This window comes from Pogoniulus pusillus, chromosome 7, assembly GCF_015220805.1.
Source record: "Pogoniulus pusillus isolate bPogPus1 chromosome 7, bPogPus1.pri, whole genome shotgun sequence".
Lineage (NCBI taxonomy): Eukaryota > Metazoa > Chordata > Aves > Piciformes > Lybiidae > Pogoniulus > Pogoniulus pusillus.
In genome coordinates, this window is record NC_087270.1 from 25,119,427 (window position 1) to 25,138,555 (window position 19,129).

The 19,129-nt window shown below is 54.7% G+C and overlaps 1 protein-coding gene across 4 annotated transcripts; it reads left to right on the plus strand.

The window, feature by feature from the left end:
• Positions 1-721: 721 nt before the first annotated feature.
• Positions 722-16,160, plus strand: THUMPD2 (THUMP domain containing 2). 4 transcript variants are annotated; one of them, XM_064146252.1, is made up of 10 exons: positions 722-815; positions 2,180-2,312; positions 3,391-3,800; positions 4,768-4,845; positions 5,808-5,860; positions 7,226-7,313; positions 8,428-8,499; positions 9,602-9,716; positions 12,165-12,282; positions 13,729-16,160. In XM_064146252.1, the coding sequence occupies exons 3-10, from the start codon at positions 3,396-3,398 to the stop codon at positions 14,036-14,038; spliced, it is 1,239 nt and encodes a 412-aa protein (XP_064002322.1). In that variant the 5' UTR covers positions 722-815; positions 2,180-2,312; positions 3,391-3,395; the 3' UTR covers positions 14,039-16,160. The 4 variants fall into 4 exon arrangements, with proteins under 4 accessions (XP_064002322.1, XP_064002319.1, XP_064002321.1 ...); XM_064146249.1 differs by lacking the exon at positions 722-815 and adding an exon at positions 1,061-1,215; XM_064146251.1 differs by lacking the exons at positions 722-815; positions 12,165-12,282 and adding an exon at positions 1,061-1,215 and having other exon boundaries at positions 13,729-13,867.
• The last annotated feature ends 2,969 nt before the right edge of the window (positions 16,161-19,129 follow it).

Here is a 19,129-nt window from a genome sequence, read left to right on the forward strand (position 1 = left end):
TGGAGTGCTCTACAACAGTCAAAAAGATTCCTGCCTATACCATGAGCTAGGGCATCTGCCGCTTCACACTGTCCGCTGCAAGGAAGTCCAAAGAGGGAGTGGAAACCTTGCCCCACACGGCACAGGAGCTGGGAGAACAAATGCTTGTGCATCCTGCAGCTGCGAAGGTGCCCTCAAGGCCAGTGGTATCCTGGGGTGTATTAAGATGACTGTGGCCAGTAGGTCGAGGGAGGTTCTGCTCTACTCAGCCCTGCCGAGGCCTCATTTGGAGCACTGTGTCCAGTTCTGGGCTCTCCAGTTCTACAAGGACTGGGAACTACTGGAGAGAACTCAGAGGAAGGCCACAGAGATGCTGAGGAGAGTGGGGCGTTGGTGAGGAGAGGCTGTTTAGCCTGGGGAAGAGCATCCTGCGTGGGAGCTCAGCGATGCTGATCAACAGCTAGAGGGTGGAAGTCAAGAGGATGGGGCAAGGCTCTTTTCGACGCTGCCCAGGGATAGGACATGGGAAAATGGACACAAACTGGAACCCAGGAGATGCCACATGAACCCCTGTGAGGGTGGCAAAGCAGTGGGACAGGCTGCCCAGAGAGGCTGAGGGGAGTCTCCATCTCTGGGGGCAATCCAGACCCACCTGGAGGGGTCCCTGCGTGACTGACTCCGGGTGAGCCTGCCCCAGCAGTGGGTTGGACTGGACGAGCTCCCTTCCGCTCCTCGCCACTGTGATTCCGCAGAGGAGGAGCCGCTGGCGCCGCGCTGCCCTCCTGGCGCTTCTCCCTGGGCTGTGGGCGCTGAATCACTCGCGGGAGGATCTAGAGGTCTGGCTCCCGAATGCTGTGGCTGCCGACCCCGCTCCTGCGCCCCGGCAACCTCGCTGCGCGCTGGCGCGGTCTGCTGCCCGAGCGGGAGCAGCGGGAGCCGCGGGAGCCGCGCTGCGGGCGCTCCTGGCGCTGGCACTGCGGGTCCGGAGGCGTCCGTCCCCTCCCGGCCGGGCGATGGACAAAGGCACCGCGGCCGAGCGGCGTCTCGGCGCGCAGCGGCGGCGCCGTCTCGCTGGGCAGGCCGTTCCGGGAGCCGCCCCGCGGGGGCCGAGCCGGCAGCCGCGGCGGCAGGCGGCGCAAGATGGCGCGGGGCTGCGGGCGCTTCTTCTGCACGGCGGGACGCGGGCTGGAGCCGTTCCTGGCGCGGGAGGTGCGGGCGCGCCTCGGAGCCACCCAGGTGAGGGCTGGGCGGGCGGCGCGGCTCGGCTCGGCGCGGCTCGGCGGAGAGCGCAGTCCGGTTCGCTCCGCGCTCCCGAGCCGGGCGGGTGCGGCGTGAGGCTGTGCCGCCGCCTGCGCGGGGCCCCGCGGCTGTGGGACCGGTGAGGGTCAGGAGGATTCTCTGTAGACCGCCTGGTCCCGGCCGGGCCCTGTGCAGGGGCCGCTGCCTTTCGGTCACCACTGTCCCGTCTCCCAAAACTCGGAGCCGAGGCCTGTGGTGCCCTCCTACCTGCCAGGGTAGGGTGGCTGAAGGTGAGCCAGGCTATGCCCAGCGGCCAGGAAGGCCACCAGCAGCCGGGCCTGGGGCGGCAGTGCGGCGGTCCGCAGGAGCGGGGCAGGCAATGTCCCGCTGGACTCAGCCACTGGAGAGGCCACACCGTGAGTGCTGGGCTCAGTTCTGGGACCCTCACTCCAAGGACACTGAGAGGCAGGAGCAGGTCCAGAGAGGGGCAAGGAAGCTGGGGAAGGATCTGGGGAGGAGCAGCTGAGGGAGCTGGGGGTGTTCAGTGTGGAGAAGGGCAGAGCTCATTGCTCTCTGCAGCTCCCTGAGAGGAGGCTGGAGCCAGGTGGGGGTTGGGCTCTGCCCCCTGGGAACAAGTGACAGGAGGAGAGGAAATGGCCTCAAGTTGCCTCGGGGGAGGTTTAGGTTGGAGATGAGAAGAACCTTCTTGGCTGAAAGGGTTCTCGAAGCCTGTCAGAGGCTGCCCAGGGAGGTGGTTGAATGACCACCCCGGAGGTGTTTGAAAGAGGCAGAGCTGTGCTGAGGGCCATGGTTCAGCCCCAGCCTTGGTGGTAGTTGGACTGGATGAGCCAACAGGGCTTTCCCCATTGAAACAATCTTCTGTTTCTAATAACTCTGTGTTTCTAAGTGCTCATTCAAAATCCCTTCCCAGTTTGGTTTCATTTCTGTTTTTTTCCCCCAGGTGGACTGTGTCTCAGGAAAGGTCTTCTTCAGTACGGAGGCAGAGCCAGGTGAGCTGAGGAGGCTCAAGTCTGGAGAGCGACTGTTCCTGCTGCTGAAGAGACACCCCCCACTTGCAGTGTCCAGAGATAGAGGTATGGCCACTGACTGCCTCCCTGGGCTCATCCTGGCCTACAGCAGAGCTGGGGAGGGACTTTGGACAAGGGCTGGGAATGACAGGATGAGGAGGAATGGATTGAAACTTGAAGAGGGCAGATTGTGACTGGAGATGAGGAAGAAATTGTTGAGAATGAGGGTGGGGAGATACTGGCACAGGCTGCCCAGGGAGGTTGTGGCTGTCCCCTCCCTGCAGATGTTGAAAGCCAGGTTGGATGAGGCCTTGAACAACCTGGGATTGTTTAGCCTGGAGAAGAGGAGGCTCAGGGGTGATCTTATTGCTGTCTACAACTACCTGAGGGGTGGTTGTGGCCAGGAGGAGGTAGCTCTCTCAGGTGGCCAGCACCAGAACGAGAGGACACAGCCTCAGGCTGCGCCAGGGGAGATTTAGGCTTGAGGTGAGGAGAAAGTTCTTCACTGAGAGAGTCATTGGACACTGGAATGGGCTGCCCAGGGAGGTGGTGGAGTCGCTGTCCCTGGAGCTGTTCAAGGCAGGATTGGACGTGGCACTTGGTGCCATGGTCTGGCCTTGAGCTCTGTGGTAAAGGGTTGGACTTGATGATCTGTGAGGTCTCTTCCAACCCTGATGATACTGTGATACTGTGAACCTGGGCTGGTGGGAGGTGTCCCTGGATGGTTTTTAAGGGTCTCTTCCAATCTAAACCCTTCTGTGAGTGTCTGAGTCTGTGGATTTGTGCTTATGTCCAGCTTTCCATCCTGCAAAGTGTCCCAGCACCTCTGGTCCCAGACCCAGTGCTGGTGAGGATGGCATGGTGGGCTGGGCCTCCATCCTCACCTCTGCTTCTCTGGAGCTGCAGAATTCTCTAGACGGTTTAATGCAGGTTCTGGAGGAGCTGTTAGCAGAGGGGTGCCTGGGGCTGTGCTGCTGGGCTCTGTGGGTGCCAGGAGCTCAGCTGTGCCTGTGCTATTTGCTGCTGCCACTCCCTCGGTCCCCATGCTGGGGAACTCTGAACACAAGCTCTGATGTCAGCTGTCCTCAGGCTGTAGGACAGTGAAATGGTGAGGCTGAGCTGCTGAACCTCCTTTTTGTGGCAGGAAGAATGCTGCATGAGATGAAGAGCCTTGTCCTTGAGGAACCAGAGTCTTGGCTGGATGTTCTCTCTGTCTGGAGAAAACTTCATGGGGGCAAAGGGCAAAAAGATGGTGTCTGTGAAGAAAGCCAACTGCCTCTGAAGAGAAGAGCAGAAGAGGAGACCAATGGTGCAACTAAAAGGCTGAAAGCAGAGCAAGAGACAGAGGTGGTGTCTGAGGAAGGTCATGCAAAAGCTGGAGAGAAGCAGGTGGCTGCAGAGAGCAGCGGAGGTGAGGAGTGCTGGGCTGAAGGCAAGATGTGCTCAGAAAAGCCTCCCCAGGGCAGCGAGGAGCAGCCTGCTGGCCGGGAGCAGCCCAGCTTCAGAGTCTCCTGCCGTTGCAGTGGAGCCATTGCCAAAGTGCTTCCTTCCCAGGTAGGCTCAAGGAACTGTGCTCAGACAGAAGGGAGCAGTGGTGGAGGGACAGGCTTGGGTTGTCGTTGGAATTGTGTGCCTTAGAGTGACAAACTGACCACAGCTTCTGCTCTGTCTTCTCAAAACAGCCCTTAGGCTGCACTGACCTTAGACAGGAGGTGGAACCCAAGGGCTGTTGTTAATCTCTAGGCATTTCTGCTGAGGGTCAGGAAAGGGAAGGGGTTGAGGAGGCTGGGTCTGAGAAGGCTGAGGAGGGCCTGGGTGTTGGTCCAAAGCTACTGCAGAGGTCTTTGCAAGGTCAACAGCATCCTGGCCTGGATCAGGAAAAGTGATTTTTTCCACCTTCACTCACACTGTGGAAGCCACACCTGGTGTGCTGGGTTCAGTTTTGGGGCCCTCACTTCCAAGAACGACATTGAGGGGCAGGAGCAGGGCCAGAGAAAGGCAAGGAAGCTGAGGAGGATTCTGGAGAGCAGGGCTGGGGAGAAGCAGGGGGTGTTTAATGTAGAGAAGAGGAGGCTGAGGGCAGATCTCTCTACAGCTCCCTGAGAGGAGGCAGGAGCCAGGTGAGGGTTGGGCTCTGCTCCCTGGGAACAAGTGACAGGAGGAGAGGAAATGGCCTCAGGCTGCACTAGGGGAGACTTAGTCGCACATTAGAATAAACTTACTGCACATTAGAATAAACTTATTGGCTGAAAGGCCTTTCAGAGCCTGTCAGAGGCTGCTCAGGGAGGTGGTTGAATGGCTACCCCTGGAGGTGTTTGAAAGAGGCAGAGCTGTGGTGCTGAGGGCCATGGCTTAGCCTCAGCCTTGGCAGAGTTAGGGTCTGACTGGGCTAGAGGATCTGAAAGGGCTTTTCCAGCCCAGTGTTTCTTTGCCTGTGTGATGCTGTTTGTCAGGACTGTGCAGCCCAGGCTGTGCTGTGCAGCTGCCTGACCTCTGCCTGTGGCTGTTCTCTCCCCTGCAGGAGCTGGGCAGAGCCCTTGGCATAGCACTCATGAAGCAGTTCGGGTGGCGCGTGGATCTGCGGGACCCTGAGCTGGAGGTAGTGCTGCTTGGCTGCCAGATGGCCTGGGGCAGTTGTCAGACCAGCTAAAGAGCTCAGGCACCTCTTAGGGCACTCTCTGTGCGGCAGGAGGGCGCATTTCTGGAAGGATCACCCACATTTGCCTTCTGTTTGAAATGCCCCTCAGTGGCCTTCATGGGTTTGTGGGAGTTATTCTGTGTTTTAAAAAGGAGGAGGTACTTGAGCAGCTTGAGTGCTGCTGTGTGGAGAATAACCTCCTCCTGCTTAGGTAGTGGAGTAATCCTTAAAAACATCCACTCAGGGTCACAAAAAGCACTTCCATTCAAGTGCTTGCTGTAACAGGAGCAGCTCTGCTGTGAGCACAGGCTGAGGGAACTGGGGATGTGCAGCCTGGAGGGGAGAAGACTCTAGGGAGACCTTAGAGCTGCCTGCCAGTGCCTGAAGGGATCCTGCAGGAAGGCTGCAGAAAGACTTTACTTGAGAGTGTCTAGAGACAGGCCAAAGAGGAATGGTTTTGAGCTGAGGCAGAGCAGGGTTAGACTGGAGCTGAGGAAAAAGTTCTTCAGTGTGAGGGTGGTGAGACTCTGGCACAGGCTGCCCAGGGAGGCTATGGCTGCCTCCTCCCTGAGGGTGTTCAAGGCCAGGTTGGATGTGGCCTTGGGCAACCTGGTCTAGTGAGAGGTGACCCTGGGCATGGCAGGGGCATTGGAGTAGATGATTTCTGAGGTCCCTTTCAACCTGAGCCATTCTAGAACTCTATGAAAGCTCCCCTCCCAACTTGCTTAAATACCAAGTCCTCTTTAAAGTGGCAGCCAGGTTGTGCTGTGTTACTTCTTCCAATGAACTGTAAGTTTCTCAGGTGCTTACTTTTTGTTCTTAAGAAACCTAGGACCAACGTCTTCTGTGCCCAATTGAAAGGAGTTGAAGTCATTGCTGTGTCAGGCTGCCAGTTTCCAATAGCATTTTTTCCTCTCTTTCAGGTCTTTGTACATCTTAATGATATTCACACTGTGGTGGGGATTCCCCTTTTCAGGTAGGCATTGTCTTCCCTGCCTGTGTCTTCTGGTTTGAATGTTCACTGGGCTGCCCTGTGCTCTGCCTGTGTGAGGACACATGCCAGACTGTGCAGTGAGTTCAGGAGACGTTCAAGAGCAGACTTATCATAGTATCATAGTAGTATCACCAAGGTTGGAAGAGACCTCACAGATCATCAAGTCCAACCCTTTACCACAGAGCTCAAGGCTAGACCATGGCACCAAGTGCCATGTCCAATCTTGCCTTGAACAGCCCCAGGGACGGCGACTCCACCACCTCCTCGGGCAGCCCACATTGATGTGGCCCTGGGCAGCCTGATCTAGTTGAAGGTTCAGAGATCCACAGAATGGTCTGGGTTGGAAGGGACCTTCAAGATCATCCAGTTCCAGCTCCCTTGCCATGGGCAGGGACACCTCCCACTAGCCCAGGTTGCTCAAGGCCTGATCCAGCCTGGCCCTTCCAGGGAGGAGCAATTCCAAGCACCAATATAAGCTGGGCAGTGCCTGGCTTGAGAGCAGCCCTGAGGATGAGAGGCTGAACATGAGCCAGCAGTGTGCACTTGCAGCCCAAAGAGCAGCCAGAGCCTGGGCTGCAGCAAGAGCAGTGTGGGCAGCAGGGCCAGGGAAGTGATCCTCCCCTTCTACTCTGCACTGCTGAGACCCCACCCAGAGTACTGCATCCAGTTCTGGAGCCTCTGGTACAAGAGGGATATGGAGGTGCTGGAAGGTGTACAGAGAAGGGTCATGAGGATGCGCAGAGGGCTGGAGCTGCTCTGCTGTGAGGAGAGACTGTGAGAAGTGGAGCTGTTCAGTCTGGAGAGGAGAAGGCTCCCAGGTGACGTTATTGTGGCCTTCCAGTATCTTAAGGAGGCTACAAGAAAGCTGGGGAGGCATTTTTTAGGCTGTCAGGTAGTGATAGGACTGGGGGGAATGGATCCAAGCTGGAAATGGGTAGATTCAGACTGGATGTTAGGGAGAAGTTGTTCAGCATGAGGGTCTTGAGACCCTGGAAGGGGTTACCCAGGGAGACGGTGGAAGCCTGATCCCTGGAGGTGTTTAAGGCCAGGCTGGATGAGGCTCTAGGCAGCCTGATGTAGTGTGAGGTGTCCCTGCCCGTGGTAGGGGGTTTGGAACTGGATGATCTTTGTGGTCCCTTCCAACGCTGACTGATTGTATGACCTCTCTGGGTGATGTCCTTCTTCACTGCAATCTCTGTCAGTCTGTGTGTGAGTCTGATCTGTAGATCAAGCAGTCTGGGTCCTCTCTGGCTGCAGGCCTGTCCAGTCTCTCTGTGCTTTCATCCTACACGAGCTTTCTTGGGTAGGTGTCCTCTTCTCTACTGCAGAGTCCTTTGCTCTCCACAGGCTTTCGCTGGCCAGCAGGGAGTACATCAGGACAGCAGGGCTGCGCTCAACGATCGCCTGGGCCATGGCATCTCTGGCTGATATCAGTGTGAGTGAAGGGTACTGGTAAGCCAAGAGGGGCTTGCTGCTCATCACAGCTGGAGGCTCTGAAGAAGGGTGGTGACTCTAATGCCTCGTCCTTCAGTGCATGTGCCCAGGGGTTGCCTATTCTGTGCTCAGAGCACAGTGTCACCTGCTGTCCAGCCAGATGCCTGCTGTGATGCCAGGCCCTCCTCAGCGGAGGGGTTATGCCTTCTGTCAGTGTAAATGTGAAAAGATTTTTGTCACCATCCAAGATTCAAACTTCAGGGTCGTTCTCCCAAGTGAAAACTGAAGCAAGAGTGATCATAATATCACAGAATGATAGGGGTTAGAAGGGACCTCCAGAGATTGTCCAGTCCAATCCCCTGCCAGAGCAGGATCAGCCAGGGCAGGTCACACAGGAACACATCTAGATGGGGTTGGAAAGGCTCCAGAGAAGAAGACTCTACAACCTCTCTGGGCAGCCTGCTCCAGCACCCTCACACCAAAGAACTTTTTTCCTTATGTTGAGGTGGAACCTCCTGGGTTCCAGCTTGGACCTGTTCTTGTCCTATTACTGGGTACCTTCGTCTTGGCACCCACCCCTCAGATATTAAGATGAATCCATGGATCTTTTCCACAGATGAATTTGGTACCAACACCTGTCTGCAGTCCTATCCTGATTTGTTTCCCTCAGTGTCACTTCAAGGCTAGATGCATTGTCTGTAGTGGAACTATCACCAGGGGAACTTCAGGTTGAACATTTAAAGAAACTTCTTGCCTGAAAGGTTTCTGAAAGCCTGGCACAGGTTGCCCAGGGAGGGAGTTGAATGCCCATCCTGGAGGTGTTTTAGAGAGGCAGAGATGTGGTGCTGAGGGCCATGGTTCAGCCCCAGCCTTGGTAGAGTTAGAGAATGGTTGGGCTGGATGATCTTGAAGGGCTTTTCCAACCCCAAGGATTCTGTGCTTTTATGGTTAATGCTTTTATTGTCCTGACAGTTGTGTGGCCTGGTGAGGCAGTGACTTATTACCTGTATTGGGTTTCTGGCTGTGTGGAGGTGCTCTGGTCATCCCTGAGTAGGCTTAGTACTGGCAGAGGAGCACACCTTGCCTGGCATGCAATAACCCCTTTCTTGTTGCAGGCTGGTGCTTGTGTGCTGGATCCCATGTGTGGGCTGGGAACCATACTGCTGGAAGCTGCCACAGAGTGGCCTGTGAGTATCACAGTGGTAGCAGGCACTGAGTGAGCTGGGGGGGTGCAGCCTGGAGAGGAGAAGACTCCAGGGGGACCTTACAGCTGCCTGCCAGTGCCTGAAGGGATCCTGCAGGAAGGCTGCAGAAGGACTTTCGCTGAGGGTGTGTGGAGAGAGGCCATGGGGTATGGTTTGAAGCTGAGGGAGACCAGGATTAGATTGGAACTGTGGAAAAAGTTCTTCAGTAGGAGGGTGGTGAAACTCTGGAATAGGTTGCCCAGAGAGGCTGTGGATGTTGCCTCCCTGGAGGTGTTCAAGGCCACACTGGATGAGGCCTTGGCCAACTTGGTCTAGTGAGAGGTGTCCCTGGGCATGGCAATGGGTTTGGAGATGATGATCTCTGAGGTCCTTTCCAACTGGAGCCATTCTGGGCTTCTATGATTTTAAAACTGCCTGTAGTTACTCTGGGAATGGAGGAGCCAAGGTGTCAGTTGGAGGCAGTGTGGCTGTCTGAAGGCAGCTGGACTCCTACTGCTACAACATAAATAACCTCAATGTTTTGTAGAATGGGTTGGGTTGGAAGGGACCTTAAAGCTTATCCAGTTCCAACCCCCTGCCATGGGCAGAAACACCTCCCACCAGCCCAGCCTGCTGAAGGGCTCAACCAGCCTGGCCTTGAACACCTCCAGGGAGGGAGCAGCCGCAGTCTCCCTGGGCAACCTGTGCCGATGTCTCCCACCCTCACTCTCAAGAGTTTCTTCCTCATCTCCAGTCTCAATCTGCACTCTTCAAGCTTCATTCCATCTCATCCTGTCTCTCCAAACCCTTGTCAGAAGTCCCTCCTCAGCTGTGCTGTAGCCCCATTGGGTACTGGAAGGCTGCTCTAAGGTGTCCCTGGAGATTTCTGAAAATTCTAAGTGTCTTGAGTGGGCCAGGACCTGAAAGGAGTGAAGACAGCACAACCCTTGCTCCATTCCTCTGTCCTCTGCATGTTGCTGGGTGTGATGGTTGGAGATCTCCCAGCTCAGGGTTTCTCTGTGCAGCAGGGCAGCTCTGAGAATGCTTTGTAAAAGAAATGCACCTCTTGGCCTGCAGTGTGACTTTGCTCTTTTTCTCTGACCAGGATGCCTGTTACTGGGGTGCTGATATCAGTGACTCACAGCTGGAGGGGGCAGATGCGAATATTAGGACGGCAGGCTTGGGGGATAAGATTGAGTTACTTAAAGCTTCTGTGAAAGGTATGTCTGTAGGCCTCCCAAGTGAGACATATTTGAAGGCAATATTTGGGGCAATCACAAGTGCAAATCCAGGCTGTGGCTGGAGAGCAGCCTGGAGGAGAAGGCCTTGGGGGTGTCAGTTGGTGCCAAACTGCCCAGGAGCCAGCACTGGTCACTGGCAGCCCAGAGCCAGCTGTGTGCTGGATGCATCCAGAGCAGGGAGAGCAGAAGCACAGGGAGGGGATTCTGCCCTTCTGCTCTGCTTAGGACCTCACCTGCAGCACTGCTTCTGGTACTGGGGACCCAGCAAGAGAGGGACCTGGAGCTGCTGGAGAGTGTCCAGAGGGGGCCAGAAGGATGATTAGAGGGTAGAGAGCTTTGACTCTGGGGACAGGCTGAGAGAGTTGGAGCAGTTCAGCCTGGAGAAGAGAAGGCTCCAGGGATACCTTAGAGTAGCCTTCCAGTACCTGAAGGAGAGCTGGGGAGGGACTTTGGACAAGGGTTGGGAGTGATAGGATGAGAGGGATTGGATTGAAGCTTGAGAAGGGCAGATTGAGACTGGAAATGAGGAAGAAATTCTTGACAGTGAGGGTGAGGAGACACTGGCACAGGGAGGCTGTGGCTGCCCCCTCCCTGGAGGTATTCAAGGCCAGACTTTGAGCATACTGGGCTGGTGGGAGGTGTCCCTGCCCATGGCAGGGGGTTGGAGCTGGATGTGCTTTAAGGTCTCTTCCAACCCAAACCTTTCTATCAATCTCTGGAGGTTTTTTGTGGTTCTGGGGTTACCCAGGTGCTGGTGGTTCTCTTGAGCTGATGTGTAGCAGAGCTAACCTAACAAATAGCTGAGTGGTGACTCTGGAGTGCTAGGGAAAGGCTAATTATTTGCTCTCCCCTCCCTGCCCCTGGGAACTTTATGACCTTCTTTTAATGAGCTTATTCTAGACCTCAAAGCAGGAATCTAAGCGAGTCCTTTATGAAATCCATAACAGACCAAAAGTATTTTCCCCTCTTCAGGGGTGATGAGCTCTGCAGATTTGTTGTTACCTTGCAGTATTTATTGCTCAGCAGGATGCTGAGAAATCTGCCTTATTGCAAAGAACACAGAGAGCTTTCTGTCTTGTCTTAAAAGCTGTGGTTGGCCATGGCTTCCAGGGCAACAGAAGGGGCTTTGATGTCCTGCTTTTCCAGTACTGCACAAGGAGTTGGTGTCTCTGGCAGTGGGCAGAGGCTGCTCTTTGTGCATGTCTTGAGGACTTGTGGAGGCCTTTGGAGATAAAATTGTTACAAAAGTTTTGAGCTGTGAAGTGTTGATCCAAGGATGGTCTGAGAGCTGTCTCCAGCCAGGGCTGGAAAGGCTGGCATAGAATCACAGTAGAGTTTAGCTTGGAAGGGACCATGGAGGTCTTTAGTCCTGTCACCTGCTTGGAGTGGGACTAACCTTAAAGCTGGGTCAGCTTAGGGTTGTTGTCCAGTTGAGGTTTGAGCATCCTGAAGGATGGAGGGTCCATACCTGTAATCCTTCACATGCTGGCTGCACTCTGGGCCTACACAGCTGGGTAGGTGGCTGCCTTGGCTGCCTTTCATCACCACAAGGGTTCAGAGCTGCCTCCTCTCAGGAAAATGACTTCACAGGATGCAGGAACCCTGGGGACATACTTCACAGATACTGCTGTAGGAGCTAGGTAGTTTGGAACCATGTGGTCCCCTGTTTGAAGAGTCTTGCTATTGGGGCAAACATCACCAGTGACAGGGAGTCTACAAGAGAGAGGATCCTGCCCTCTGCTCTACTGAGACCTCACCTGCAGAGCTGGGTCTAACTCTGGGGCCTCCAACACAAGAGAGACCTGGAGCTGCTGGAGAAGGTTGGGAGGAGGCCACCAAGATGCTCAGAGGGCTGGAGAACTTCTGCTATGGGGACAGGCTGAGAGAGTTGGGGCTGCTCAGCCTGGAGAAGAGAAGGCTCCAGGGAGACCTTAGAGCTGCATTTCAGTATCTAAAGGGGACCTTCAGGCAGGCTGGGGAGGGACTGTGAGGATAGATGGAGGGCAATGGTTTGAAAGTGGAGCAGGGCAGAGTTAGGTTGGATCTGAGGAGGAAGTTGTGCAGAAGGAGAGTGGTGAGACACTGGCACAGGCTGCCCAGGGCTGTGCTTGAGGCCCTGTCCTTGTAGACATTGAAGCTCAGCCTTATTGTGTCCCTGTTCAGCCTGCTCTAGCTGGAGGGTGGGGTTGGCCAAGATGCCCTTGGAGGATCCCTCCCAACCCAGTGCCATCTGTGACTTAACCACGTTCTCCTGCATTAGTCTTTTCCCAGTCTGCACTGGGTTGGTGGCTTTGTGGTGCTCTTTGTGGGCACAAGTGCAAGAGAAGCTGTGAATCCAGATGTGTAAGGCATGGAAGAGCTGTCAGGGAGCACTGTGGGGTGAAGGGAGACACAGCTGCTGCTCACAGACCTGTCTTTGTTCTGTAGCCTTGCCCTGGCCTTCAGAAAGCTTTGATGCTGTGATCTCAGATATTCCCTTTGGGAAGAAGTTCAAGATCACCAAAGACATCCAGCTCCTTCCAGATGTTCTTCAGGAAATGGAAAGGTACCTGTGGCCTTGGACATGCTTGGGGCTTTGCTGTGGCTGCTATCAGGGTTTGCATCCCCAAGCGTTCAGTCAGCTTCAGATTTTTTGGATTCCAACCACTGCCCAGCTCTGCAGCTGCAGCCCAAGGCCTTTGCTTGCCCCTTAGAACCTGTGCTGGCTTGGCTTGCAAGATGTGGAATCACTGTTGGCAGTGCAGGCTGGCAAGGAGTGAGCTGCTTATGGGGGCCACACTCCCAAATATCCTTTACAAGGCAGAAAGGAGGCAGAGGAGAGGTTGACCTGCCGAGCCTACAGCATGGCCAGACAGCTGATGCTGGAATCTTTCTCAGAGGAGGGCTGCTTGTGTGAAAGATGGAGATTCCTTTGGGCTGCACAGTCAAGCTCTTGGTAGGAAGGAGCTCAGGCCAGCACATGGTGCTGTGCCTTTTCCTTTCTGTTGGCAGATGCTGGAATACCCAGGTGGCCACCTGGCGCTTTTAGTTGCCTCCTTTCATGTCCCATCCTATCCTTTAGTAGCAGAGCTGAGCTGGGCTACCAGTGGGCTGCTTCTAGTGGGCAGCTTGAAGCCTCTGTCGTTGAATTTCTTTTCTTGCCTGAAACAAGCCCTCCTGGTAGGTGTTGATCTCACTTACCCAGTGCAGGAATGTGGTGAGCAGATGGTGATGAAAGTGAAGTGGTTGCAGAGAATGGCAGGAGAATCTTCCACCGCCCTACACTGGCCACCCATTCCTTTGCCTGTGCTTGTCCTCTTCTCTCTCTTGTTCTTTTGGGCCTTGCAAAATGCTTCCTTGGGAAGATAGAGGTGAGGCAGTGACTGCTACTGTGAGAGCTCCACCAGTGAGACTGGTCAGCCCACTTGCTGCCAGGATGAGCTCTGTTGCCCTTCTTTCGAAGCCAAGTGTAATGTTTCCTCGTGTACTAAGTCAAACGGCTTTCAAACAGTGACCAGTTTGCCTCTCCTTGGGGAGTTTGAAAGCCATGAGGGATCTGTGGGACACAGAAGGGACAGACCTTTGAAAGCTGCCAAAGGGAAGGGCCAGCTGAAGCATTGCCTTCCCAACCTGAGGAGCTCTTGCAGCCCTGGGAAGCTCTTCCTTTGCAGACTGGTGGGAAGCTCCTGATACAGTGCCTTCAGTACTTGGAGGGACCGAACCCCCTGATTCTGTCTTCCCTGCTAACCAACAGAAAGCTCTCCCGAGGGCAGGAAAGTTTGGGAGTCAGGCTAGAGCCCAGTTCTCCCATTTAGGAAGAGCAATAAGGATGGGGAGTTTCAATGCCATTTGGAGCTGTAGGGCACTGAGTTGAGCCATTACCCTGACCTTGCCTTAGAGGTTTGGCCAAGTGCAGAGGGCATCTGCAGGGTCAGCAGCATGGAGCTCTGCACCGCCCAGTGCATGCTGGGCTGGGTGAGCACCTAACCTTCCTCTCTCCTGCCCTTGCCAGAGTACTTCGTGTGGGAGGGACTGCTGTGCTGCTGCTGAGCCAGGAGCTCCATCAGCGCATGGATGGCCTCACCAAAGGTGCTGCGCAGCCCTCTCCTGCTGGCACGAGCGGAGCCGCCGCGGAAGCCCTGGGTAGCAGTGGGAAACCCTCCTCCTTGCTGGGCAGCAGCCAGACGTGCTGTGGGTCTCTGGTGCCGGATGGTGTCTATGGAGTCAGCCTTGGGAAGACAGCTGCGTTCATACACAAGTACAGGAAGGTCTCCACAGATGGGAATCCATTCCTGTCCTGCACGCTGCCAGGGGGAACTTGAACTCTGAGACACTTGGAAAGCAGCCTGGCAGGGACCTGCTGAGCCAAGCCAGCCCCGGGCCATTTGCTGACTCACCTCACTCCTTTGGATGTCCTCTTGTGCTGCTTTTCCCTTCTCTTTCCAGGAGAGGTGGAAGATGCCTTAGGATGCTTTGGATGTTCTTCCTATAAAATCTTGGCATGAGGCAGTCCTCAGATGCTTCTTCAGGCAAAGCCTTTCAGCATTGGGAGGGCTTTCTTCAGAAAAGGAAGATTTCATTTGCTGAACTGTCAGTGGAGTCCCGGGTACGGGAGCTGCCAGTGGGGTCCCACCTCCAGCATTATTTTTTGGGAAGCTAATCTCCTCTGCAGAAGTCTCCAGCTCCTTCTGAGGACTTGCAGTCTTGGGTCTTACTGTAAAGTTCATTCCTGATGAGTTTGAAGTGTCACTGTTGGGGTTTCACCATTGAGAACACTGTTGTTATTGGTAGGAAGTTCAGCAAGGCCAAGTGTAGAATCTTGAACCTTGGGATGAATAACCCTCTGCAGCAGTGCAGCTTAGGGGTCAGTCTGCTGGGAAGCAGCACTGCAAAGAAGGACCTGGAAGTTTCAGTGGCCATCAAGTTCATCAGGAGCTTTCTTGGCCAAGAAGGTCAATGGTGTCCTGCAGGCAGCCTGTGACGATACTTCACAGACTCTGGCTCCCACAGATTCCAAGTAGGTGTGGCAGTATCCAGATTCTTGGGGAAGAAAAGTGAGAAGGAGAGAAACTTAGTGTGGTTCTTTGTGTAGATTGAGACTGGAGATTGGGAAAAAATTCTTGACAGTGAGGGTGGGGGGAACACTGGCACAGGTTGCCCAGGGAGGTTGTAGCTGCCCCCTCTATGCAGGTGTTCAAGGCCAGGCTGGATGAGGCCGTGAGCACTCTGTGCTGGTGGGAGGTGTCCCTGCCCATGGTAGGGGGTTAGAACTGGATGATCTCTGAGGTCCTTTGCACCCTAACCCATTCTGTCAATCTGTGAACAGTCTCCTTTAGGAGGATGACTGCTGGCTTGCTTGCCACTGAGGAGTGCTTCAGATTCTGACACGATTTAAAGCACAGTTACAACCCCCAAAGTGATCAATGGGTGGCCAATTAGTGCACTTAACTGCTTCAGAGCTAGTGGATTTACAGCTCAAACGTGTACTTCCCTTTATGTAGCTGTGTGACTTCAGTCGAGACCATGGAAGTAGCACACTGAAGAGAAATTCTTTGGCTGATAATTCCCTGGGCAGCAGTGTCTCCCCACCCTCACTCTCATAGAATCATTCAGTCAGGGTTGGAAGGAACAAGGATCATCTAGTTCCAACCCCCCCTGCCATTCATGTCAAGAATCTCTTTCTCATCTCCAGCCTAAGTCTGCCCTCCTCCAGCTTCAATCCCTTCCCTCTCGTTCTAGCCTTTTTTAAAGCCTTTTATAAAGTCCCTCCCTAGCTCTCCTGTAGCCCCTTCAGGTACTGCGAGGATGCTCTAAGGTCTCTCTGGAGCCTTCTTCAGGTTAAACAGCCCCAACTCTCCCAGCCTGTCCCCACAGGGGAGGTTCTCCAGCCCTCTGAGCATTTTATGGCCTTCTCTGGACCTGCACCAGCAGTTTGCTACCCTCCTCTTGTTGGGCACACGAGACCGGGGCACAGTTGCAGTTGTCCTCTCAGCACTGTCTGCAGCAACGAGCGCCAACATCGACACCCCTTTCCTGCTTCCCTTTCTTCGCAATGTGGAAACTGTAACGCCTCCCAAGGAAAGCCCTAGCTCCCCAGATGATCTGTGTCATCACGTCGCGTTATGCTCTCCTATTCCATTCCCGTCGGAACCCTCCCCTTGGATTGGTTTGTTCCTGCCCTCTGCTGGCAGCGCAGCGCTAATGCAGTGCCAGGGATGGGCCAGTGCTGCTTCAATGAGGCGAGAGTGCCTCAGGCGCTCGCAAACGGCTTCCACCAAATCCCATCTAGCGGAGGACGCCTCTGCTGACCGCAGAGGGGCTGGGAACGGACGACCTTTAGAGGTCCCTTCCAAGCCAGCCCATTCTGTGATTCCAAACACTTGCCACTTGACTTTCTTGTATCGGAGGTTTTTTTAAAAGAAATACATTTTAAATATTAACTAACAGAGACTTCTTGCAGAGATGTCCTCCCCTTGCCACCCTCCTCCTGTTACCTTTAGCCAGGCCAGTGTGCTGGGCTAACTTGAGGGCAGGGATCCCTCCAGGAAGTTGACAGGCTTGAGACGTGGGTCAGTGCCAACTGTATGAGGTGCAATAAGTCACAGAGCAAGGTCCTGCAGCTGGGTCAGACCAACCCCAGGCACAAATCCAGGCTGGGTGCAGAGTGAGTTCAGAGTAGCTCTGAAGAAAGAGCCTTGGGGGTGTTGGCTGCTGAGCAGCTCCCCAGGGGCCAGCAGTGCCCAGCAGGCAACTGTGTGCTGGCTGCAGCCAGAGGAGTGTGGGCAGCAGGGCAAGAGAGGGGATTGTGCCCCTTGGCTCTGCTCAGACCTCACCTCCAATCCTGCCTCCAGCTCTGCTGTGCCCAGCAGCAGAAGGACACAGAGCTGCTGGAGTGAGGCCAGAGGAGGCCACAAAGATGCTCCAAGGGCTGGAGCAGCTCTGCTGTGAGCACAGGCTGAGGGAGCTGGGGGTGTGCAGTCTGGAGGAGAGAAGATTTCAGGGGGATCTTACAGCTGCCTGCCAGTGCCTGAAGAGATCATGTAGGTAGGCTGCAGAGAGACTTTGCTGAGGGCATCTGAGCCAGGCCAAGGGGGAATGCTTTGGAGCTGAGGCACAGCAGCGTGAGACTAGAGCTGAGGGAGTTGTTCTTCAGTACACGGATGGTGAAACTCTGGAACCGATCCTAACCCCTAACAGGAGGAAGAGTGTTGTGATGTGGCTGGGCCAGTCAATGATGCATTCAACCTGGCAGTAAAGTTTGTCATGACAGGGACTGAGCTTGGGTGTCAGTCCAGACTGAGCTTTCTTAAAGAGAACAATGGAAGTTCAGATGTTTGGGTCTCTTGTTTAAGTGCTGCTGGAAACTGGGAGGGTAAGGGAACAAACACTGCATACCAGGGAACTGCTTGAGAGAGTCCAGCCCAGAGCACCAAGCTGCTGCAGGCAGTGAGCATCTCCTGTGAGGCCAGGCTGAGGGAGCTGGGGCTGGGAGCCTGGAGCAGAGGAGCCTGAGGGCTGCCCTCAGTGCTGTGCTAAAGATGTGCAGGGCAGTGTTGGGAGGACACAGCCAGGCTCTGCTCAGGGGTGGCCAAGGGCAGCACAAGGGGCACTGGGGGCAAGCTGGAGCAAAGGAGGTGCCAGGGGAACAGGAGGGGAAACCCTGTCCCTGTGAGGGTGCTGGAGGCCTGGAGCAGAGAGGTTGTGGAGTCTCCTTCTCTGGAGCCTTTCCAACCTCACCTCAGTGTGTTCCTGGGTGACCCTGCTGTGGCAGGGAGTTGGGCAGGATGATCACTGATGGTCCCTTCCAGCCCCTACCACTCTGTGATTCTGTTCTTGTACATCTCTCCATGCTGTGCTGCCTTCCTGTGTCAGGAACAGGATCTGGAGATCTGAACAAGAAAGGATTCAGGTGCAGCTTCTGTGTCCCACTGTCCTTGAGTGAAGCCAAGAGCTCTGCAAGTTGATGCACGTTTTGCTAGCTGCTCGGTCCTCGTAGCTTTCCCCCTGCCCCTTGAATGCTGTGAGCAGTGATGGGGATGGATGGATGCAGGAGGTTTGGCTTTAGCAGTAGTGCTGGGCTTTGAAGGAATGGGTGAAAAGGCGAGGAAAGAGCTGGTAAAAACAGGGAACTTGCCAAAACCTCTTGTTTCCCTTCAAGGAAACACTCCAGGTTGATATGACTTCCTTAACTTTTCTGTCTCATCCCTGTATTATCTACTGAGAGGTGCAGACCCTGGGTCTGAGGAGGGGGATGTGGCTCTCATCCTCATTGTGGATAGCAGTGCAGGGTTCACTGCTCAGCACCATCCTCTATGATACACCTGCTGCTCAGATGTCGTCTTCTCTCCTCGGGCAGCACCTCCCTTTAGAGCCATTTTACATGCAGAATGTTCCAATTCAGGTCTCCATTGTGTTGTTCTGACCAGCACCTACTCCTAAGCAGCATCTCGCAGGCTGAATCAGTACAGTGTCAGCTCCCAGCAGTCCCTCCTGCTGGTGCATCTTCACCTTGCCCACAGCAGCTGCTGGGTGCCAAGGGCTTCTGTCACTCTCTGGCAGACCTCATTGTTCATCCACCCTTTGGAAGAGTAGAGTCAAGGGGCTGCTGTGACTCTACTTCATATTCCTCTAGCAGCACTCAGGCAGCCCAAAGGTCCTCATGCCACCCACAGATACTGTACACCCATGTAAATAACGACTGTGGCCTTTAGTTTCTGCTCCTGACAGCATCATAAGTAGCTTCATTTCTTGCCATAAAGGCATGGCATCTTGCTGCCAGCTTCCCTAAACCTCTCTGCCATGATACAACTTCTCTGTAACTGTGTCCCTCATAAAGCAGCTTTCAACACTGTGCTCGTTGCTGCAAGAGCTTGCACTGTGATGAGCACCCAGATGGCTGCAGTTCCTCCAGGCCTTTAGACACCTTCTGTTTGGAGGTGTGTCCATCTGTCTGTGGGAACCACCGGTGCTTGTGCCTGCCTCTGCTCTGTGTCATGGGGGGGCTGCAAAGTAAGGGGCTTGGGACAGAGCTGCTGGGCAAGTAGTATCCTGCTGCTCTCAGTTGTGTTTTGCCCTTCAGCAGAACCCCAGGGCTCATCCCCTCACGCCATTATTCAGACTCATAGAATGGGTGGGGTTGGAAGGGACCTTAACAATCATACATTTCCAAGCACCCTGCCACGGGCAGGGACACCTCCACCAGCCCAGGTTGCTCAAGGCCTCATCCAGCCTGGCCTTGAACACCTCCAGGGAGGGGACATCCCTGACCAACCTGTTCCACTGTCTTCCTACCCTCACTGTCAAGACTTTGTTCCTGAGCTGCAGTCTCAGTCTACTCTCCCCAAGCTTCAATCTATGATCCATTCCCTCTCGTTCTATCACCATTAAGCTACTGCAAAATCTGCCATTGTAAA